A 22,675-nucleotide genomic window follows, 5' to 3' on the forward strand; every position below is an offset into this window, starting at 1 on the left:
ATTTGATAATCCGCCCCATGTGATAGCTGCAGGACATTATGGGTAATCTCCTACAGCAACGAAAACTGTCGTTAGCCCTCTGATGCTTCAGCAGGGGGAAAAACCATTCTGGGAAAGTTTTTCTTTACGAACAGCAAGTCGAATCTCAAAATGTTGGAATTCGAATGAAACCAAGAAATTCTGAAAATTTGACGCAAACTTAAAACCTTCACCAATCGATCAGCTGATCTCTAGTCCGAGCTAGAAAAATGATGTAAAAACATAAAGTGTTTTTTTTTTTTTAGTTTGTTTTTACTGTTGCATTAGGGGCAAGTCGAGTATGTTAATTTTTAATTTTAATTTTTCAACATCTTTTACCGTCAGTCAGGTCCCATTTCCTGGCCGACCTTTCACCGTCAGTCAGGTCCCATTTCCTGGCTGACCTTTCACCGTCAGTCAGGTCCCATTTCCTGGCCGACCTTTCACCGTCAGTCAGGTCCCATTTCCTGGCCGACCTTTTACCGTCAGTCAGGTCACATTTCCTGGCTGACCTTTTACCGTCAGTCAGGTCACATTTCCTGGCTGACCTTTCACCGTCAGTCAGAAACCATTTCCTGGCCGACCTTTCACCGTCAGTCAGATCCCATTTCCCGGCCGACCTTTCACCGTCAGTCAGATCCCATTTCCCGGCCGACCTTTCACCGTCAGTCAGATCCCATTTCCCGGCCGACCTTTCACCGTTAGTCAGATCCCATTTCCTGGCCGACCTTTCACCGTCAGTCAGATCCCATTTCCTGGCCGACCTTTCACCGTCAGTCAGATCCCATTTCCTGGCTGACCTTTTACCGTCAGTCAGGTCACATTTCCCGGCCGACCTTTCACCATCAGTCAGATCCCATTTCCTGGCCGACCTTTCACCGTCAGTCAGGTCCCATTTCCTGGCCGATCTTTTACCGTCAGTCAGGTCCCATTTCCCGGCCGACCTTTTACCGTCAGTCAGGTCCCATTTCCCGGCCGACCTTTTACCGTCAGTCAGGTCCAATTTCCTGGCCGACCTTTCACCGTCAGTCAGATCCCATTTCCTGGCCGACCTTTTACCGTCAGTCAGATCCCATTTCCTGGCTGACCTTTTACCGTCAGTCAGATCCCATTTCCTGGCCGACCTTTTACCGTCAGTCAGGTCCCATTTCCTGGCCGACCTTTTACCGTCAGTCAGGTCCCATTTCCTGGCCGACCTTTTACCGTCAGTCAGGTCCCATTTCCTGGCCGACCTTTTACCGTCAGTCAGGTCCCATTTCCTGGCCGACCTTGAGCAAATCATCCTAATCTGAGCAGACAATACTACTTTACTAACTCATTCTTGAAGCTAAAAAAAAATTTTTGGAGAAATTCTTAGCAAATTCATTTAGCTCTAAATCGATTTTCTCATCCTTTTTAATATTCAGGTATTTTATGCTACATTCTTATACCATTGTGCGTTATATTATCTCTATTTTTTTATTAAATTGTACTGGTATACCACTGGATATTATATTACATTACATTATCAAACATAGGTTCCTTACACCAAGAATAAAAATATCCTCTTATCATAGGAATAATGCTTTCTGCGTACACCTCTCATTTTACGGAGTTATATTTTTGCCATCAAGCTTCGCCTACAAAATCTGTAATCTCATGGCAGGAGATTATTTATAATGCCGCTGATAAAGAGCAATTTACTGTACCCTATCTGCCTACTGGATCAGGACGATACTTCTCCAATGATTGAGTCACAGTTTGTATTAAGTTTCTTTCATTTTCAGAATTTAAAAGATAAGGAGTTCATTAACTTCTTGGCAGATTCCGTCTACTCTGAAGATAAATAGGGGAAGACAAATAGATTTCCACATTAAATTATTGAGCAGAAGTTTTAGAATGACTTCAATTAAGAATGAATCTGGCGTGCTAGAAATCTCCGGGAGATTACATCTTTTGTGTTAATTGATAAATCCCATTTGATTATGTCACGCAAATACTAAATAAACCAGCAGAATTGGTTTATTATGATTGTTTTTAAAAAAAGAAAATTAGCTTGAATATCAGACTTCACGTTAAAAATCCTTTTATTAAGTATTTCTACCCCGAAGAAAGAAGTTTGTAATGACCAAGAAAGTAGAGAGAATTTTGGCCATGCTAAAAAATTGTCACATGTACCGGACGAAGTGGCCGGTACGAGCATGAAACGCGTTGTATTGACAAATAAGTAAGACATTTGTATTCAATCTGTCTATCTTTAACCCCTTCTAAATGGAGATAAGTGGATCGATTCGCGGAAAATCGAGTTCCAGTTGAATTTCCTGAAATTTGCGTTTACAATGGGAATTACAACATTTTGAGTTTCAATTTGCAGTTTACACAAAAAAAGCAAAAAACTTCCCCGACACAATTTTTGACATTGCTGAAACATCAGAGAGCGGGCTAATATCAACCCTCTCTGCTGTAGAGTGTAACCTCTTAGAGTCAGCAAGGTCTCTCTCTCTCTCTCCTGTAGAGTGTAAGCTCTTATGGTCAGCGGGGTCCTCTCTCTCTCTCTGTAGAGTGTTAGCTCTTATGGTCAGCAGGGTCCTCTCTCTCTCCTGTAGAGTGTAAGCTCTTATGCTCAGCGAGGTCCTCTCTCTCTGTAGAGTGTAAGCTCTTATGGTCAGCGGGGTCCTCTCTCTCTCTCTGTAGAGTGTTAGCTCTTATGGTCAGCAGGGTCCTCTCTCTCTCCTGTAGAGTGTAAGCTCTTATGCTCAGCGAGGTCCTCTCTCTCTGTAGAGTGTAAGCTCATATGGTCAGCGGGGTCCTCTCTCTCTCCTGTAGAGTGTAAGCTCTTATACATAGTACATAGTTTATACACATAGTTTATAAGGCCGAAAAAAGACAAGCGTCCATCCAGTTCAGCCTATTTCTTGTGCACTGCAGCTATTCCGCAGCGTTGATCCAGGGGAAGGCAACAAAAAACCCATGCGGTATAGGCCAATTTACATCATTGAGGAAAAATTCACTTCCCGACACCAATCTGGCAGTCAGATTAAATCCCTGGATTAATTAACTAAGCATAAGATGTAATTTTATTGTTCTCAAGAAAGGCGTCCAGGCCTCTCTTGAACTCATTAAGTGAGTTGGACATCACCACTAGAGATGAGCGGTGTTCGACTTGAACTGTTCGCCAATCTCAAATTCGAGCTGTTTTGGGCGGTGTTCGAGTTGTTCGAGGAACCCGAACGATTTGCAAAAAATTCGGCTGTTCGAGGTTATGTTCGATAACTGTTCGTGCACCAAAAGCGTATCCTGCATGTCTGGCGCTATTTAGAGCACCAATCATGCAGGGATTGTCTGCCACTCACTGTAATGCCACAGCCATGGTGGTTGTGGCATTACAGTGATTGCCCAAATCGATGGGAACAGTGCCAACAGTGAAACATGAAAAGCCGGCAATTCAGCAGCGGCATACACCTGTACCCGACAATTTAGAACCGAAAGAATAGAGCTTCACACATAGATTAGATAGATAGAAACATGTCAGCCACATATATACGAAGTACAGTGATAGTGTTGCTTACTGTACTTGTCATTTAGCGTAAAGGATTTATCAAAAAAAATATTAGTGTTTTCATGCACCGTCTCTTTAAAAAAGCCGGCCGGCAATTCAGCAGCGGTACCCGACAATTTAGAATAGAAGGAATAGAGAATCACACATAGATTAGATAGATAGAAACATGTCAGTCACATATATAAGAAGTGCAGTGACAGTGTTGATTACTGTACTTGTCATTTAGTGTAAAGGATTTATTTAAAAAAATAATAGTGTTTTCATGCACTGTCTCTTTAAAAAAGCTGGCCGGCAATTCAGCAGCGGTACCCGACAATTTATAACAGACAGAATAGAGCATCATACATAGATTAGATAGATAGAAACATGTCAGTCACATATATATGAAGTACAGTGATAGTGTTGGTTACTGTACTTGTCATTTAGTATTAAAATAAAGGATTTATTATTAAAAAAATTGGCGTGGGGTTCCCCTTAATTTTAGGCTCTAGCGGAGGTTAAGCAGACGGCTGGGGCAGATGTTTGAAGCCTGGGAAGGGGGTAATACCCACGGAGCTTCCCAGGCTACTAATATCAGCCCCCAGCTGAATACATAGCCTTTACTAGCTATTAAAATGGGGGACCCCCCAAAAGAAATGACGTGGGGTCCCCCCTAATTTAATAGCTAGCAAAGGCTAGGCAGACAGCTAGGGGCTGATATTAATAGCCCAGGAAGGGAGCCATGAATATTGGCCCCCTCCCAGGCTAGAAACACCAGCCGTCAGCCGCCCCAGAAATGGCGCATTCATAGGATGCGCCAATTCTGGCACTTAGCCTCGCTCTTCCACGCTGCCCTGGTGCGGTGGCAGGAGGTAATAGGGTTGGGGTTGATGTCAGCTTATAATGCCAGCTGACATCAAGCCCAGGTTAGTAATGGAGAGGCGTCTATAAGACACCCCCATTACTAACCCCATAGTCAAAGTTAAAAAAAACACAAACACCCAGAATAAAGTCCTTTAATTGAAATAAAGACACAATCCTTTATTGTTCTAAATTAAACCATACTTACCGTCACGCCCATTCCAGCTGAAGCCAACGATCTCCTGCAATAAAAGAAAAATAATAAAGCAACCTCATCCTTACCTTTCCATGGTTCCCACGACAGCTTCAGCTCTGCTACATCGAGATGACAGGCTGGACCGCAGCAGAACGCTGCCATCCAGCCTCTCATCCCGCAGACACTGAGAAGCGCAGGCTTGCTTGCGCTGCTCAGCGTCTGTCTGTGACGACATCCAGATGAGCCGAGTTCATGTCCAATGAACTCGGCTCACCTCATGCACGTCACTGACAGCGTGGGAAAATTCTCACGCTGAAGTGCTGAGTGCAGGAGAATTTTCCCACGCTGTCAGTGACGTGCATAAGGTGAGCTCATGTCCAATGAACTCAGCTCACCTCCTGCACGTCACTGACAGCGTGGGAGAATTCTCCTGCACTCAGCGCTTCAGTGTGAGAATTCTCCCACGCTGAAGCGCTGAGTGCAGGAGAATTTTCCCACGCTGTCAGTGACGTGCATGAGGTGAGCCGAGTTCATTGGACATTAACTCGGCTCATCTGGATGCCCTCACAGAGAGACACTGTGGAGCGCAAGCAAGCCTGCGCTTCTCAGTGTCTGCGGGATGACAGGCTGGATGGCAGCGTTCTGCTGCGGTCCAGCCTGTCATCTCGATGTAGCAGAGCTGAAGCTGTCATGGGAACCATGGAAAGGTAAGGATGATGTTGCTTTATTATTTTTCTTTTATTTCAGGAGATCGTTGGCTTCAGCTGGAATTGGCGTGATGGTAAGTATGGTTTAATTTAGAACAATAAAGAATTGTGTGTTTATTTCAATTAAAGGACTTTTTTCTGGGTGTTGTGTTTTTTTTAAATACTTTACTAGAAATTCATGGTGGTCATGTCTAATATTGGCGTGACCCCATGAATTTCGGGCTTAGGGCCAGCTGATAATGCCAAGCTGGCCCTAACCCCTTTATTACCCAGTGAGCCACCGCATCAGGGCCCTGGATGAGTTGGGTACAGCGCCAGAAGATGGCGCTTCTATGAACGCGCCATTTTCCGGGGTGGCTGCGGACTGCAATTTGCAGCGGGGGTGGCCCAGAAAGCTTGGGCCTCCCTGCGCTGCGGATTCCAGCCCCCAGCTGCCTAGTTGTACCTGGCTGGACACAAAAACAGGGCGAAGCCCCACGTCAATTTTCTTTAAATTATTTCATGAAATAATTAAGAAAAAAAGGGCTTCCCTATATTGTTGTGTCCGGCCAGGTACAAATAGGCAGCTGGTGGTTGGGGGCAGCCCGTTCCTGCCTGCTGTACCTGGCTGGACACAAATATAGTGCGAAGCCCCACGTCAATTTTTTTTAAATTATTTCATGAATTTCCTGAAATAATTTAAAAAAATTTAAGTGGGGCTTCGCACTATATTTGTGTCCAGCCAGGTACAGCAGGCAGGAACGGGCTGCCCCCATCCACCAGCTGCCTATTTGTACCTGGCCGGACACAACAATATAGGGATGCCCTTTTTTTCTTAATTATTTCATGAATTTCATGAAATAATTAAAAAAAATTGAAGTGGGGCTTCGCACTATATTTGTGTCCAGCCAGGTACAGCAGGCAGGAATGGGCTGCCCCCAACCACCAGCTGCCTATTTGTACCTGGCCGGACACAACAATGTAGGGAAGGCCTTTTTTTCTTAATTATTTCATGAATTTCATGAAATAATTAAAAAAAAAGTACGTGGGGCTTCGCCCTATTTTTGTGTCCAGCCAGGTACAACTAGGCAGCTGGGGGCTGGAATCCGCAGCGCAGGGAGGCCCAAGCTTTCTGGGCCCCCCCCCCGCTACAAATTGCAGTCCGCAGCCACCCCGGAAAATGGCGCGTTCATAGAAGCGCCATCTTCTGGCGCTGTACCCAACTCATCCAGGGCCCTGGTGCGGTGGCTCACTGGGTAATAAAGGGGTTAGGGCCAGCTTGGTATTATCAGCTGGCCCCAAGCCCAAAATTCATGGGGTCACGCCAGTATTAGACATGACCGCCATGAATTTCTAGTAAAGTATTTTAAAAAAACACAACACCCAGAAAAAAGTCCTTTAATTGAAATAAAGACACAATTCTTTATTGTTCTAAATTAAACCATACTTACCATCACACCCATTCCAGCTGAAGCCAACGATCTCCTGCAATAAAAGAAAAATAATAAACCAACCTCATCCTTACCTTTCCATGGTTCCCACGACAGCTTCAGCTCTGCTACATCGAGATGACTGGCTGGACCGCAGCAGAACGCTGCCATCCAGTCTGTCATCCCGCAGACACTGAGAAGAGCAGGCTTGCTTGCGCTCCTCACTGTCTCGCTGTGACGGCATCCAGATGAGCCGAGGACATGTCCAATGAACTCGGCTCACCTCATGCACGTCACTGACAGCGTGGGAAAATTCTCACGCTGAAGTGCTGAGTGCAGGAGAATTCTCCCACGCTGTCAGTGATGTGCATGAGGTGAGCTCATGTCCAATGAACTCAGCTCACCTCCTGCACGTCACTGACAGCGTGGGAAAATTCTCCTGCAATCAGCGCTTCAGCGTGAGAATTTTCCCACGCTGTCAGTGACGTCCATGAGGTGAGCCGAGTTCATTGGACATGAACTCGGCTCATCTGGATGTCGTCACAGAGAGACGCTGAGCAGCGCAAGCAAGCCTGCGCTTCTCAGTGTCTGCGGGATGACAGGCTGGATGGCAGCGTTCTGCTGCGGTCCAGCCTGTCATCTCGATGTAGCAGAGCTGAAGCTGTCGTGGGAACCATGGAAAGGTAAGGATGAGGTTGCTTTATTATTTATCTTTTATTGCAGGAGATCGTTGGCTTCAGCTGGAATGGGCGTGATGGTAAGTATGGTTTAATTTAGAACAATAAAGGATTGTGTCTTTATTTCAATTAAAGGACTTTATTCTGGGTGTTTGTGTTTTTTTTAACTTTGACTATGGGGTTAGTAATGGGGGTGTCTTATAGACGCCTCTCCATTACTAACCTGGGCTTGATGTCAGCTGGCATTATAAGCTGACATCAACCCCAACCCTATTACCCCCTGCCACCGCACCAGGGCAGCGTGGAAGAGCGAGGCTAAGTGCCAGAATTGGCGCATCCTATGAATGCGCCATTTCTGGGGCGGCTGACGGCTGGTGTTTCTAGCCTGGGAGGGGGCCAATATTCATGGCACCCTTCCTGGGCTATTAATATCTGCCCCCAGCTGTCTGCCTAGCCTTTGCTAGCTATTAAATTAGGGGGGACCCCACGTCATTTTTTTGGGGGGGTCCCCCATTTTAATAGCTAGTAAAGGCTATGTATTCAGCTGGGGGCTGATATTAGTAGCCTGGGAAGCTCCGTGGGTATTACCCCCTTCCCAGGCTTCAAACATCTGCCCCAGCCGTCTGCTTAACCTCCGCTAGAGCCTAAAATTAAGGGGAACACCACGCCAATTTTTTTAATAATAAATCCTTTATTTTAATACTAAATGACAAGTACAGTAACCAACACTATCACTGTACTTCATATATATGTGACTGACATGTTTCTATCTATCTAATCTATGTGTGATGCTCTATCTTTCTGTTCTAAATTGTCGGGTACCGCTGCTGAATTGCCGGCCGGCTTTTTTAAAGAGACAGTGCATGAAAACACTATTATTTTTTTAAATAAATCCTTTACACTAAATGACAAGTACAGTAAGCAACACTATCACTGTACTTCGTATATATGTGGCTGACATGTTTATATCTATCTAATCTATGTGTGAAGCTCTATTCTTTCTGTTCTAAATTGTCGGGTACAGATGCTGAATTGCCGGCCGGCTTTTTTAAAGAGACGGTGCATGAAAACACTATTATTTTTTTAAATAAATCCTTTACACTAAATGACAAGTGCAGTAACCAACACTGTCACTGTGCTTCTTATATGTGTGACTGACATGTTTCTATCTATCTAATCTATGTGTGATGCTCTATTCCTTCTTGTCTAAATTGTCGGGTACCGGTGTATGCCGCTGCTGAATTTGCCGGCCGGCTTTTTTAAAGAGAGTGTCTTCTGAGCAGTTTGTCAGCTTTTGGACACCTTTGCAGGTGTTTTCTATGTGTTTCTATGTGTTTTTGTTTGCCTGCCATTGGTTTTAACGGTGTTCGACGGTGTTCTAAGGTGTTTGACGAACAGTTCGACGAACAGTTCCTCGAACATCCCGGTGTTCGACGAACCGAACCGAACCCGAACACTACGGGGGTGGCTCAACACTAATCACCACTTCCTCTCCCAGAGAGTTCCAGAGTCTCACGGCTCTGACCGTAAAGAATCCCCTTCTATGCTGGTGCAGGAACCTCCTTTCCTCCAGACGCATAGTGTGCCCCCTCGTCTTTGTCACCATCCTTGGTATAAACAGGTCATGGGAGAGATCTCTGTACTGCCCCCTGATGTATTTATACATGTTTATGAGGTCTCCCCTAAGCCTTCTCTTTTCCAACGTAAATAGGCCTAATTTTGACAACCTCTCTGGGTATTCTAGTCCCTCCATTCCCTTTATTACCTTAGTCGCCCTCCTTTGTACCCTCTCTAGCTCTTATGGTCAGCAGGGTCCTCTCTCTCCTGTAGAGTGTAAGCTCTTATGGTCAGCAGGGTCCTCTCTCTCTTTCTACTGTAGAGTGTAAGCTCTTATAGTCAGCAGGGTCCTCTCTCTTTCTACTGTAGAGTGTAAGCTCTTATGGTCAGCGGGGTCCTCTCTCTCTCTCTGTAAAGTGTAAGCTCTTATGGTCAGCAGGGTCTTCTCTCTCTTTCTACTGTAGAGTGTAAGCTCTTATGATCAGCGGGGTCCTCTCTCTCTCTGTAGAGTGTAAGCTCTTATGGTCAGCGGGGTCCTCTCTCTTTCTACTGTAGAGTGTAAGCTCTTATGGTCAGCAGAGTACTCTCTCTCCTGTAGAGTTTAAGCTTTTATGGCCAGTGGGGTCCTCTTTCTCTACTGTATAGTGTAAGCCCTTATGGTAAGTGGGGTACTCTCTTTGTACTGTAGAGTGTAAGCTCTTATGGTCAGTGAGGTCATCTATTTCTACTGTAGAGTGTAAGCTTTTATGGTTAGCAGGGTCCTCTCTCTCCTGTAGAATGTAAGCTCTTATGGTTAGCAGGGTCCTCTCTCTCTACTGTATAGTGTAAGCTCTTATGGTCAGTGGGGTCCTCTCTCTTCTGTAGAGTGTAAGCTCTTATGGTAAGTGGGGTCCTCTCTCTTCTGTAGAGTGTAAGCTCTTATGGTCAGCGGAGTCCTCTCTCTCCTGTAGAGTGTAAGCTCTTATTGTCAGAGGGGTCCTCTATCTCTCTCCTGTAGAGTGTAAGCTCTTATGGTCAGCGGGGTCCTCTCTCTCTCTCCTGTAGAGTGTAAGCTCTTATGGTCAGCTGGGTCCTCTCTCTCTCCTGTAGAGTGTAAGCTCTTATGGTCAGTGGGGTCCTCTCTTTCCTGTAGAGTGTAAGCTCTTAAGGTCAGCGGGGTCCTCTCTCTCTCTGTAGAGTGTCTCTTATGGTCAGTGGGGTCCTCTCTTTCCTGTAGAGTGTAAGCTCTTAAGGTCAGCGGGGTCCTCTCTCTCTCCTGTAGAGTGTAAGCTCTTATGGTCAGCGGGGTCCTCTCTCTTTCTACTGTAGAGTGTCAGCTCTTATGGTCAGTGGGGTCCTCTCTCTTCTGTAGAGTGTAAGCTCTTATGGTCAGTGGGGTCCTCTCTCTCCTGTAGAGTTTAAGCTCTTATGGTCAGTGGGGTACTCTCCCTCCAGTAGAATTTAAGCTCATATGGTCAGTGGGGTCCTCTCCCTCCTGTAGAGTTTAAGCTCTTATGGTCAGTACGGTCCTCTCCCTCCTGTAGAATTTAAGCTCATATGGTCAGTGGGGTTCTCTCTCTCCTGTAGAGTGTAAGCTCTTATGGTTAGCAGGGTCCTCTCTCTTCTGTAGAGTGTAAGCTCTTATGGTCCTCTCTCTTTCTACTGTAGAGTGTCAGCTCTTATGGTCATCGGTGTCCTCTCTCGCTCCTCTTTGCCCACTGGACACCAAAGTGACAGACTATCCCTATATATGCTGCTTTATATTTGACTCTCATCCATCAACAATGTACGGATAAATCCTGAATGTCATGTCAATGCTCTTATGAAGCATAGCCTGTGCCATTCATGGGATATTGCAGTATATATTATAAGCGATCACGATCAGACGATCACAGGTTCAAGAGGATGAAAAAAACAGGAAAAAATAACAATTCATTTAAAAAATATTTGAAACATAAAAAGGTCCATAAAAGTCCAATCTATCGAAATATAAGGTTTATTAGCCCGACTGATAAAAAAAAATGCAAAGTAAAAAAAATCAAAACAACAGAATTAATAATATGAATATGAATAATAACAAAAAATGATATAATCATCAGAGGAAAAATCCCAAAGAAAAATACAATCAAAATTGTCGCGTTTCGAAGTGAAGCTTCTTACTCATAACCAGGTACTTCGAAACGCGACAACCTTCTTGTATTTTTCTCTGGGATTTTTCCTCTGATGATTATGACATTTTTTTTGTGATATGGTTTTATATAGATGAAAATAAAAGTTTTACATTTTATTGAAGTGTTGGATCAACTTCTATCTTCAGTTTGCTTTTACTCCAAAATGAAATATTACTAAACATGTCAGCGTGCCACACACACACATACAAAAACGCCTCAAATCGCTCCATCTGCCGAAAAATTAAAACCCTGTGGTCCTTGGAAAATTGCAAAACAGGCATTTTTTTTTTTTAACAAATTTTCCAATTTTTTTTTCATTAGTGAATTAAAAAAAAATCTGGTGTCCCCGTAATTGTACTGACCTGGTGGAGAATCATATTTCAAGATCATTTTTTTTTATCTTCAGAAAAAAAAATCATTAAAAAAAAAAAAAAAAAACTAAAAAAAATTTGCAGAATTGGATTTTTTTTCCCCCCAATTTCAATGGACTTGGAATTTTTTTTTTCCAATTACAATATATTATCATGGTAAAATGGATGGTGTCATTTAATCATTCAAAAGTACAAACTGTCCCCCAAAAAACAAGACCTCACATGGCTATTTCGGCAAAAAAAAAGGTTCTTGGAAAAGGGGAAAAAAACACAAAAGTGCAAAAAATAAATATCTCCGGTCCTTAAGGGGTTAAAGACAAATCACAGGCTGCTTTCATGGGAGTAAATGCTGTTTAAGCACGACATTTAAGAGGTTAAACAGCAGCGATTGGTGGCTCTCCAGTTGCTGCTGTTAGAGGCAGGTGCAGGCTGTATAACACAGCTGACACCTGCAGTGCTCCTGAGCCCGAGGCATATATCCACACCCAAGTGCTGGCTCTCTTTTTTTTCTTAAAAAGTACATCTAGTATTCAAGTGTAAAATGCTGAGCTGCAGTACCAGACACAACCTATGCACCAGAGTGGTGCTGTTTCCCTAAAAAATAAAATATAGATTCTGTTTTTTATCCTCTTAAGATGCCTATTACTCATAATAGACTTTATTTATGTTCCAGTGTACCGGCATCATATTGATACCATCCTCATCTTCTGCTCTCTCTACCTGACTGTACACGCAATGAACGCCGGCTCATTTATTACTTGGAGATTTTATTGAGTGTGACAGAGAAAAATAGAGATTTAATAAAGTTAGACAGGACGTAGCCCCTTGTCATTCGGTAATTATGCAATGAGGTATAACCGCGCATGATGCTCATTATCTACCTGCCTACGGTCATTTATTGTAATTATCCTACACAAACAATGCACATTTTGTGATCTGTATATATACCGTATATATCAAGAAACCGGACAGGCATTGGTATTGGGCTGAGACACAGGTAGATTCCAGTTCCGTCAACAATTGCTGAGGAGCAGAGGGCAAAAAAGTCACCACCGCCTGCTGACCCCATAACTGCAGAGTCCAAACCTCCTCTAGTATCAGCACAAACACTGCGCCCCCGCCGGGAACTTCATGTCCGAGCAGCTGCATGCAGCCGTACATCACCAAGCACAATGCCGAGTTTCAGATGGAGTGGTGTAAAGCCGCCATCACTAGACTCTGGAGGAGACGTGTTCTGCGCAGTGACTGATCACACTTCTCTATCTGCGTCTGATGGAGAAGTCTGTATTTGATGATTCCAGGAGAACGTTACCCCCTGACTGCGTTGTGCCGCTGTACAAACGGTGGAGGAGGATAATGCAATGGGCTTGTTATCAGGGGTCGGCCTTGGGCCCTCTTCTACTGAAGAGAAATCTTAAAAAAGTAACCATCATTTAATTTTTATTTCATAAATCAATAGTACAGGTGAAAATAAGTAACTCTGCCTTAAATCTTATCAGAGAAATCTGCTTCTTTCCTCTCCTAAACTGATATTTCATTATCAATTTATGCGCGAATGCAGATTACTGAGATAGAATATGATGACAGTTGGTGCTTTTAAGGAGGAGGAGCTAGAGGAAGACACAGACATTCTACTGCAAGTTCTTCTGAAACGACAGTTACAGTTTAACCATAGAATGTTATGGGCACCAAATGTCATCTATTTCAGTAACAGGAAGATCTGTACTCGTTGAAGACAGATTTTATCAGTGAATTGGGAATTGTATGAATAAAATATCAGTCCAGGAGGAGAAAGAAGTGGATTCCTCTAATAAGATATATTACAAAGTTGCTTATTTTTACAGGGAATGAAAAAATTTGTAAAACAACGATTATTTTTTAATGCTTCAGCGCAAGACATTGCGGGCAACTGTAGTTTCCAGCCTTGTGGGAACAGTTTGGGGAAGGCCCATTTATGTTCCCCATGACTGTGCCCAGTGCACAAGCTCCATACAGACATGGTTGGGGGAGTTTGGTGGAAGAACATGACCAGCCGCACAGAGCCCGGACCTCAGCCCCATCCTATAATGGAGCTTGTGAGCCCAGACACTAGATCGGAGATTGTGAGGCCAGGTCTGACCTCACTAATGCTCTTCTGGATGAAGTGGTTAAAAATTCTCAGAAAAGCCTCCGAAATCCTGTAGAAATCCTTCCCAGAAGAGCGGGAGCCGTTATATCTGCAGACGAGCCAACTCCATATTAATGTCTATGGATGTAGAATAGGAGGTCATAAAAACTCCTGGAGGAGAATGTGGAGGAGGCATATAGTTTTCTTTATCTATTGGACAGAGGAATCGCACCTGAGCAATGCCTGCGACTAGTTTCTCCATGCTTGAAGCTTCATCACCCACAAAGTGGGTGTACGAAGTAGTAAATAAATTTCAGCAAACGTGTTCAATACTTTTTTTCCCCTGTGTCATTTCTCATTATTACACATAATTTATGGACATCTACGGGGGGATTTCTTTGACTGCGTTGATTGTGGTTGTTACCGAGATCTGGTAAGAATTTCATGTCAGTAGCATCTTTAGGAGTAGATTTACTTAGAAAATTGGTGACGTGTTCAATACTTATTTCAAACCCAGTTTAAGTGAATGACATCACTAATAATATGGTTCTATAATAATAATAATAAAACCCATATAATATACATTTTTTTGCTTAGCCGCCACATCCTAACAATATTATTTTCAAACTGGCATACGGTGAGGCAGTTATTGGAAACCGGTCAGAGCTGTGCTATCCACACACCTGATTGATTGTCATTGGAAATGACTCCAAATTTTCCCGAACCTCCGCCATCCAATCACCCCCCCCCCCATCCCATAAAACCAACAGATCTGCAGAATGGAAACATATCACAGGGAAACCTCTGGGTCCAGACAAGGGAGGAATCGCAAGCAGCTTCCAAATCCTATTTCATCAAGCAGCCGCCCGCCGCCCTCCCTGACTGATTATCCAGCTGATACATTAACAATCCCTTTCTTCTTCATCACTGGAGTTGAAAAGGCCCAGAATGCATTGCTGCATACTCGGTATTACCAGTAATGATTGACTTAACAGCTTTAGGTAATGTTATTGATCATGGCATTGATCAGCCCTTTGTCCAAAAAATACACAAAGAACAGCTGGTGATTAATGTGGCGAAAGCGCAGATCACACCATGGAGGAGAAACAAAATACTCAGAAAAGTAACTCCACACCCAAAATGTAAGAAGCCGGCGACTGCTGGACAATAGGCACAAAGTCAGGACTGTGCGGGTATATGTATCCGATCCATGTACGGATCTACAGGAAAAAAAGTCCAAGGATCTACCGTATCTATTTTCCTACCTATCAGGTAGAGTATACATATAAAAGCAATAAACAAATATGTATCACAATTGCTTTAATTAGCTGCAGTATACTGATCTGAACCCATCAGATATCTGCAGCTGCATCCCCCTCCTCTCCCCGCATCACATTCTTTTTCAAATGGTATTTTTAGAGACTGAGTCAAACAGTATACATTTACAGAGAATTATCAGAGCGTGGAACTTCGGAATAGTGATAATTAGCAAAGGATATATCTGTCTCTGGCTAAATATCCATCTGTTTATCAATTTATATTATCTAATATCTGTCTATCTATCATCAATATCTATCTATCCAGCTTTCTACAGTGGCTTGCGAAAGCAATCACGCCCCTTGGTTTTTTACATTACAATCTGTGTTTAGATATTTTTGTAATCTGATTTGTGTGTGATTCATCAGCACTAAATAGTTTAACTTGGTGAAGTGAAGAGAGAAAAATATAGGCATCAATTAAATTAATAGGGCCAAATAACTAAAACTTTTCATGTGCATATGTATTCACACCTTTTGCTATGAAGCCCCTAAAAATTTCTGGTACAAGCAAATTCCCTTCATACGTCACATGCTTAGTGACAGGACGTCCACCTGTGTGCAATCTAAGTGTCACATGTCTGTCAGTATATTCACTTTACATTTTCTGATAGGTCACAGAGGCTGCAACACCATTAAGCAAGAGGAACCACTAACCAAACAACACCATTAAGACCAAGGAGATCTCCAAACAACACCATGAAGACCAAGGAGATCTCCAAACAACACCATGAAGACCAAGGAGATCTGCAAACAACACCATAAAGACCAAAGGGATCTCAAAACAACACCATGAAGACCAAGGAGATTTCCAAACAACACCATGAAGACCAAGAAGATCTCCAAACAACACCATGAAGACCAAGGAGATCTGCAAACAACACCATGAAGACCAAGGAGATCTCCAAACAACACCATGAAGACCAAGGAGATCTCCAAGCAACACCATGAAGACCAAGGAGATCTCCAAACAACACCATGAAGACCAAGGAGATTTCCAAACAACACCATGAAGACCATGGAGATCTCCAAACAACACCATGAAGACCAAGGAGATCTGCAAACAACACCATGAAGACCAAGGGGATCTCAAAACAACACCATGAAGACCAAGGAGATCTCCAAACAACACCATGAAGACCAAGGAGATCTCCAAACAACACCATGAAGACCAAGGAGATTTCCAAACAACACCATGAAGACCATGGAGATCTCCAAACAACACCATGAAGACCAAGGAGATCTGCAAACAACACCATGAAGACCAAGGGGATCTCAAAACAACACCATGAAGACCAAGGAGATCTCCAAACAACACCATGAAGACCATGGAGATCTCCAAACAACACCATGAAGACCAAGGAGATCTGCAAACAACACCATGAAGACCAAGGGGATCTCAAAACAACACCATGAAGACCAAGGAGATCTCAAAACAACACCATGAAGACCAAGGAGATGTGCAAACAACACCATGAAGACCAAGGGGATCTCCAAACAACACCATGAAGACCAAGGAGATCTCCAAACAACACCATGAAGACCAAGGAGATTTCCAAACAAGTCAGGGACAAAGTTGTTGAGAAGTACAAGTCAGGGTTGGGTTATAAAAAATATCCCAATCTCTGATGATCCCCCGGAGCACCATCAAATCCATTATCATCAAAAGGAAAAAACATGGTACCCCAACAAACCTGCCAAGAGAGGGCGCCCACCAAAACTCTCAGCCCAGGCAAGGAGGGCATTAATCAGAGAGGCAGCACAGAGAGCAAAGGTAACCCTGAAGCAGCTGCAGAGTTCCCAAGCAGAGGCTGGAGTATCTGTCCATACAACCACAATAAGTCGTACACTCCATAGAGGTGGCCTTTATGGAAGAGTGGTCAGAAAAAAGCCTCTACTTACAAAAATTGTAAGGCTCATTTTGAGTTTACCAAAAGACATGTGGGAGACTCCCCAAATGTATGGAGGAAGGTGCTTTGATCAGATGAGACAAAAATGTAACTTTTTGGCCACCAAGGTAAACGCTATGTCTGGAGCCAAATCAACACAGCTCATCACTCTAAGAACACCATCCCTACAGTGAAACATGGCAGTGGCAGCATTATGCTGTGGGGATGTTTTTCTGCAGCAGGGACAGGGAAAATAATCCGAGTCGAGGGGAATATGGATGGTGCAAAATACAGGGATATTCTTGAGCAAACCTGTTTCAGTCTGTCAATGATTGAGACTGGGATGGAGGTTCACCTTCCAAAAAGTCAATGTACCCAAAGCATACTGCTAAAGCAACATTCAAGTGGTTTAAGGGAAACATGTAAATGTTTTGGAGTGGCCTAGTCAAAGCCCAGACCTTAATCTGATTGAGAATCTGTGGTCATACTTGAAGATTCACCTGAGGAAACCATCTAACTTGAAGGAGCTGGAGCAGTTTTGCCTTGAGAAATGGGCAAAAATCCCAGTTGCAAGATATGGAAAGCTCATAGAGACTTATCTAAAGCGACTTGCAGCTATAATTGCTACTAAAGGAGGCTCTACAAAGCACTGACTTTAAGAGGATGAATAGTTGTTATGCTCACAGAATTTTCCAGTTATTTGTCCTAATTGTTGTTTGATTCACAATAAAAAGAAAACCAAATGTTCACAGTTGTAGGCATGTGCTTTACATGAACTGATGCAAATCTATCTATCGCCCATATAATTGTAGACAAACGTTTGAACTTTTCCCTAAACATTTCCTTTTTGACTACACCGCGTGCAGAATTATTAGGCAAATGAGTATTTTGCTCACACGATACTTTTTATACATGTTGTCCTACTCCAAGCTGCATAGGCTTGAGAGCCAACTAACAATTAAGTAAATCTGGTGATGTGCCTCTCTGTAATGAGGAGGGGTGTTGACTAATGACATCAACACCCTGTATAAGGTGTGCTTAATTATTAGGCAACTTCCTTTCCTTTGGCAAAATGGGTCAGAAGAGAGATTTGACAGGCTCTGAAAAGTCCAAAATTGTGAGATGTCTTGCAGAGGGATGTAGCAGTCTTGAAATTTCCAAACTTTTGAAGCGTGATCACCGAATAATCAAGCGTTTCATGGCAAATAGCCAACAGGGTCGCAAGAAGCGTGTTGGCCAAAAAAGGCGCAAAATAACTGTCCATGAATTGAGGAAAATCAAGCGTGAAGCTGCCAAGATGCCATTCGCCACCAGTTTTGCCATATTTCAGAGCTGCAAAGTTACTGAAGTATCAAAAAGCACAAGGTGAGCGATACTCAGGGACATGGCCAAGGTAAGGAAGGCTGAAAAATGACCACCTTTGAATAAGAAACATAAGATAAAACGTCAAGAATGGGTCAAGAAATATCTTATGACTGATTTTTCAAAGGTTTTATGGACTGATGAAATGAGAGTGACTCTTGATGGGCCAGATGGATGGGCCAGAGGCTGGATCAATAAAGGGCAGAGAGCTCCACTCCAACTCAGACGCCAGCAAGGTGGAGGTGGGGTACTAGTATGGGCTGGTATCATCATAGATGAACTTGTGGGTCCTTTTCGGGTTGAGGATGGAGTGAAGCTCAACTCCCAGACCTACTGCCAGTTTCTGGAAGACAACTTCTTCAAGCAGTGGTACAGGAAGAAGTCGGCATCGTTCAAGAAAAACATGATTTTCATGCAGGACAATGCTCCATCACATGCATCCAACTACTCCACAGCGTGGCTGGCCAGTAAAGGTCTAAAAGAAGAAAAAATAATGACATGGCCCCCTTGTTCACCTGATCTGAACCCCATAGAGAACCTGTGGTCCATCATAAAATGTGAGATCTACAGGGAGGGAAAACAGTACACCTCTCGAAACAGTGTCTGGGAGGCTGTGGTGGCTGCTGCACGCAATGTTGATCGAAAATAGATCAAAAGCAACTGACAGAATCTATGGATGGAAGGCTGTTGAGTGTCATAATAAAGAAAGGTGGCTATATTGATCACTAATTTTTTTGGTTTTTGTTTTTGCATGTCAGAAATGTTTATTTCTATATTTTGTGCACTGATATTGGTTTACCTGGTGAAAATACACAAGTGAGATGGGATTATATTTGATTTTTATTAAGTTGCCTAATAATTCTGCATAGTAATAGTTACCTGCACAAACAGATATCCTCCTAAGATAGCCAAATCTAAAAAAAAACACTCCAACTTCCAAAAATATTAAGCTTGGATATTTATGAGTCTTTTTGGTTGATTGAAAACATAGTTTTTGATCAATAATAAAAATAGTCCTCTAAAATACAACTTGCCTAATAATTCTGCACACAGTGTATATTAAGCAATCACTGCATTATCACTCATTATGGCCGCCCTATATTTACAAAAAAAAATGCTCCGTGTTTCTATGAATATCAGACAGATTAGGTGCATAGAAGAACGGTTTGTTTCTTCAGTTAATACACTCTATCGGCTTACAGAGCTCTATACTCTTCCCGTTAATAATCACCATTATTACACATTTATAAAGTGGCGCCGCGGTGGATGCCACACGGAGCTGCACAATTAATCTCTTGTGTGTGAATAGAAGGACATCAATGTAGATTATCGTAACGTCTAATACTTTTATCCTAAGAGCAAACTATTGAACATTTACATAGGAAATGTAAAAAAAAATTCTTTTTTTTCTTTTTTAAATTACGATCGTCTTTTGACATTTTGAAGAAGGAGAAAAATGAGAAATAAATGATAATTCTCCAGCTCGCTGTATGGGGCAGAGAAAGATTACGCACGTCTTCTGACTGCCGTGATTGAAATCAGGACTTATGGGTCTTGGGTAAAATTATACATCATAGGAAGGGTAAGCTTAAGGAAGATTTAATCTTTGACTCTGACATAAAAGCTTCCGTCCAAATTGTGAGCGTCTTTACAGAAAAAAAAAAAAAAGAAAATGCAAAAATCCCAGCTCAGAATGAGGAATCCCATAAAAGGATAAGAGGGGATTTTTTATTTAAAGGATTTTTTTTTGTCTCTATAAGATTTATCCTTTAAAATGATAAAAAAAAATGGATATTAGGGCAATACCATAATACTTGATGGGCCCTTTGCTAAAAAAAAGGTGCCCAAGGCCTCAGCCTCTGATACAGTGAATTTGTTTTACATTTATGGCCTACCTGACTGAAAGGAAACTTTTACTTGCTCATCGTAACCAATCACAGCGCAGTTTTAATTTTATCAAAGCTGTTTAGAAAATAAAAGCTGAGTTCTGATTGGCTGCTACTGGCAACAAATACAGTTTTTATTTTAGCCAGTTACCCAGATGAAGTGAATTATAACAATGTGGGGTCCATGACTGTGGTTGCCCGGGGACCCAAACCAATTTTAGTCTACCCCATAAGCCCCCATTTGTTTTAAAGACTTTTAACCCTTTCCTACCACGACTATTTTTACGACTACCACCTTTAAAAAGCCATGACTTCTTCATTAACGTAGTCGTAGGAGGGTTTGTTTTTCTTGTGACAGATGCAGTTTTTAAAGTCTCCATTGAATTTACCATTAGAGATGAGTGAATCAAATTTGTTTCCAATTTCCTGAAAAATTTGGATTCAACAGAATCAGATTTTTTTGAGATTTGATTCGCTTGAATTAAAGAAAATGGCGGCCATCCCACAATCATTTTACTGGATTATTTGTAGCACTGGGAAGGTGTTAAAAATACTAAAATAAAAGTTGCACTCATATTTCCTAGACATGCTTCCCTCGTCATATCTTCCTGCCCAGTCCTCACTCACTTTGGATCTGTTTTCTCTTCTGTCTCCTCTTCAGTTTTATCTCTTGTCTCTTCTTTGGTCTTCTATTTGCTCTTCTCTTCAGTTTGTTGTTTGGTCTTCCCTTCACTCTTCTCTTTGGTCTCCTCTTCAGGCTCCTCTTCAGTCTTCTCTTTAGTCTTCTCTTCAGTCTTCACTTCAGTCTTCACTTTAGTCACCTCCTCACTCTTCTCTTTGGTCTTCTCTTCAGTCTTCTCTTTGGTTTGCTCTTTGGTCTTCTTTTCACTCTTCTCTTCGCTCTTCTCTTCACTTTTCTTTTTGGCCTCCTCTTCAGTCTCCTCTTTTGTCTCATCTTTTGTCTCATCTTTTGTCTCCTCTTTTGTCTCCTCTTTTGTCTCCTCTTTTGTCTCCTCTTTTGTCTCCTCTTTTGTCTCCTCTTCAGTCTTCTCTTTAGTCTCCTCTGCAGTCTTCTCTTTAGTCTCCTCTTTAGTCTTCTCTTTAGTCTCCTCTTTAGTCTCCTCTTCAGTCTCCTCTTCAGTCTTCTCTTTGGTCATTCCTCGTTAGAAACTTCTCTTTAGAAACTTCTTTTTAGTTTTTGGTACAGGTCTTCTGGCAAAAACTAGGCCTGACCACATAGGGGACAACACACGTCAGTGACCTTACCACGTAGGTAGACTTATGTTAGCGTTCACATCCTTGGTGACCATGTGAAGCCTAGTCAGCAGTGGAAGATCTAAATTGAAGACCGAAGAAAAGACTGATCCAAAAACCAGTCTGAATCATGTGCTTGAGCATACATGGAGTTACGGCACCAGAAAAGGTGAGAGGAAGGCCTATGGAAGGTGTGTAACAATTTATTATTTTTAACCCCCCTTTTATAGTACTTTAGGGGTCTGGAGAGACCTCAAAACCCAAAGTAGGATGTATTTTCAAGGTATATTTGAAAATAAATACATTTTATTCAGACTGAATCAAATGTCTTCGGCTGCTGACTAGGCCTGACTAGTGTTGAGCGAATTTGTTTGGCATTTCAAATTTGGGTTCGTGTTCGGAGTTCCGGCTTGTTTGCTTCAAAAAATCGCTCAACACTAGTCATGACACATTTATGACATCACTGTCGTGCGTTGTGTGATTGTCTCAGGTAGCGCAATCAAGCCTAGTCAGTGCTTGAAGACATGCCCCACCTAAAATAAAGATCAGAGGGAGTGAGTGGAGAAAATGCAGCAGCAAGAACATTTTGGAATTGGCCCAGGACAGGTGAATTTAATATCTCATTCTTTTATAACCCTTTCCTGGGGTGTTCGGCACTCCTTCCCAGCAAAGCTATTCATGAACCAGCACCATCAGGATGCTATAAGTTCCTACCCGATAGGGGAGCACAAGAGAAAAGTCATCGAAAAGTTGAATTTTACTCGTCTACTATGTTTAGCATTAATAATAATTACAATATACATGATACTTATGCACTTACACTCAGGTTGTGTAGCCACCTTGACAGGCTGTGAGCTTTCACCGGGTCCCCATTCATTATAAGCTACGATACGGAAAGAGTAGGTCTCCTCTGGCTTCAGATTGCCCACTGTTAGCTGCAAGGCCACAGGCTGTGACGTGTTTAACGCCCGTTCCCTGAATGAAAAGAAGACACGTTATTTTATATTACCTTCAAGACACCACAAAAAAAAACAAGAATACATAAATAATACAATACAAATATACAAATAGCCAAATGAACCAAGGAGTTATATGTTAGTTACAGTGATGGGTGATATAAGAGACATTTGCCTCATAATGGTGGTCATTACGGACTTTTGTGACAAGGCTGATGGCCAATTGTCAGGTGTTTCGAGATAACCATGATTGTGTCTATGCCTTTTTTTATTGTCAGTGTATAAGCTGCTTATCTTGGCTCAAGCAGTGGAATTGTCTTATCTGTCTATAACCTTACGCTGCATTTCTAAAGGTAGAGATCATTCAAACAGCCAAATTCTCACAAGATTGAGTTCAATGGTTGGTTGATAGAGCACAATGGTTGGCTCAAGATTGTTGGTT

The 22,675-nt window shown here is 42.5% G+C and overlaps 1 protein-coding gene across 3 annotated transcripts in view; it reads right to left on the reverse strand.

The window, feature by feature from the left end:
- DCC (DCC netrin 1 receptor) overlaps window positions 1-22,675 on the reverse strand; it is a 1,219,041-nt gene that overhangs the window by 312,441 nt on the left and 883,925 nt on the right. For all 3 annotated transcript variants that reach the window (XM_073681315.1, XM_073681325.1, XM_073681306.1), the window contains exon 9: window positions 22,098-22,252. In XM_073681315.1, the coding sequence (XP_073537416.1) occupies window positions 22,098-22,252 (155 nt within the window). The remainder of the gene's footprint in view (window positions 1-22,097; window positions 22,253-22,675) is intronic.

The sequence above is a fragment of the Phyllobates terribilis genome, unplaced genomic scaffold (assembly GCF_046119375.1).
Source record: "Phyllobates terribilis strain yellow unplaced genomic scaffold, ASM4611937v1 Scaffold_1__5_contigs__length_1240528914, whole genome shotgun sequence".
NCBI lineage: Eukaryota > Metazoa > Chordata > Amphibia > Anura > Dendrobatidae > Phyllobates > Phyllobates terribilis.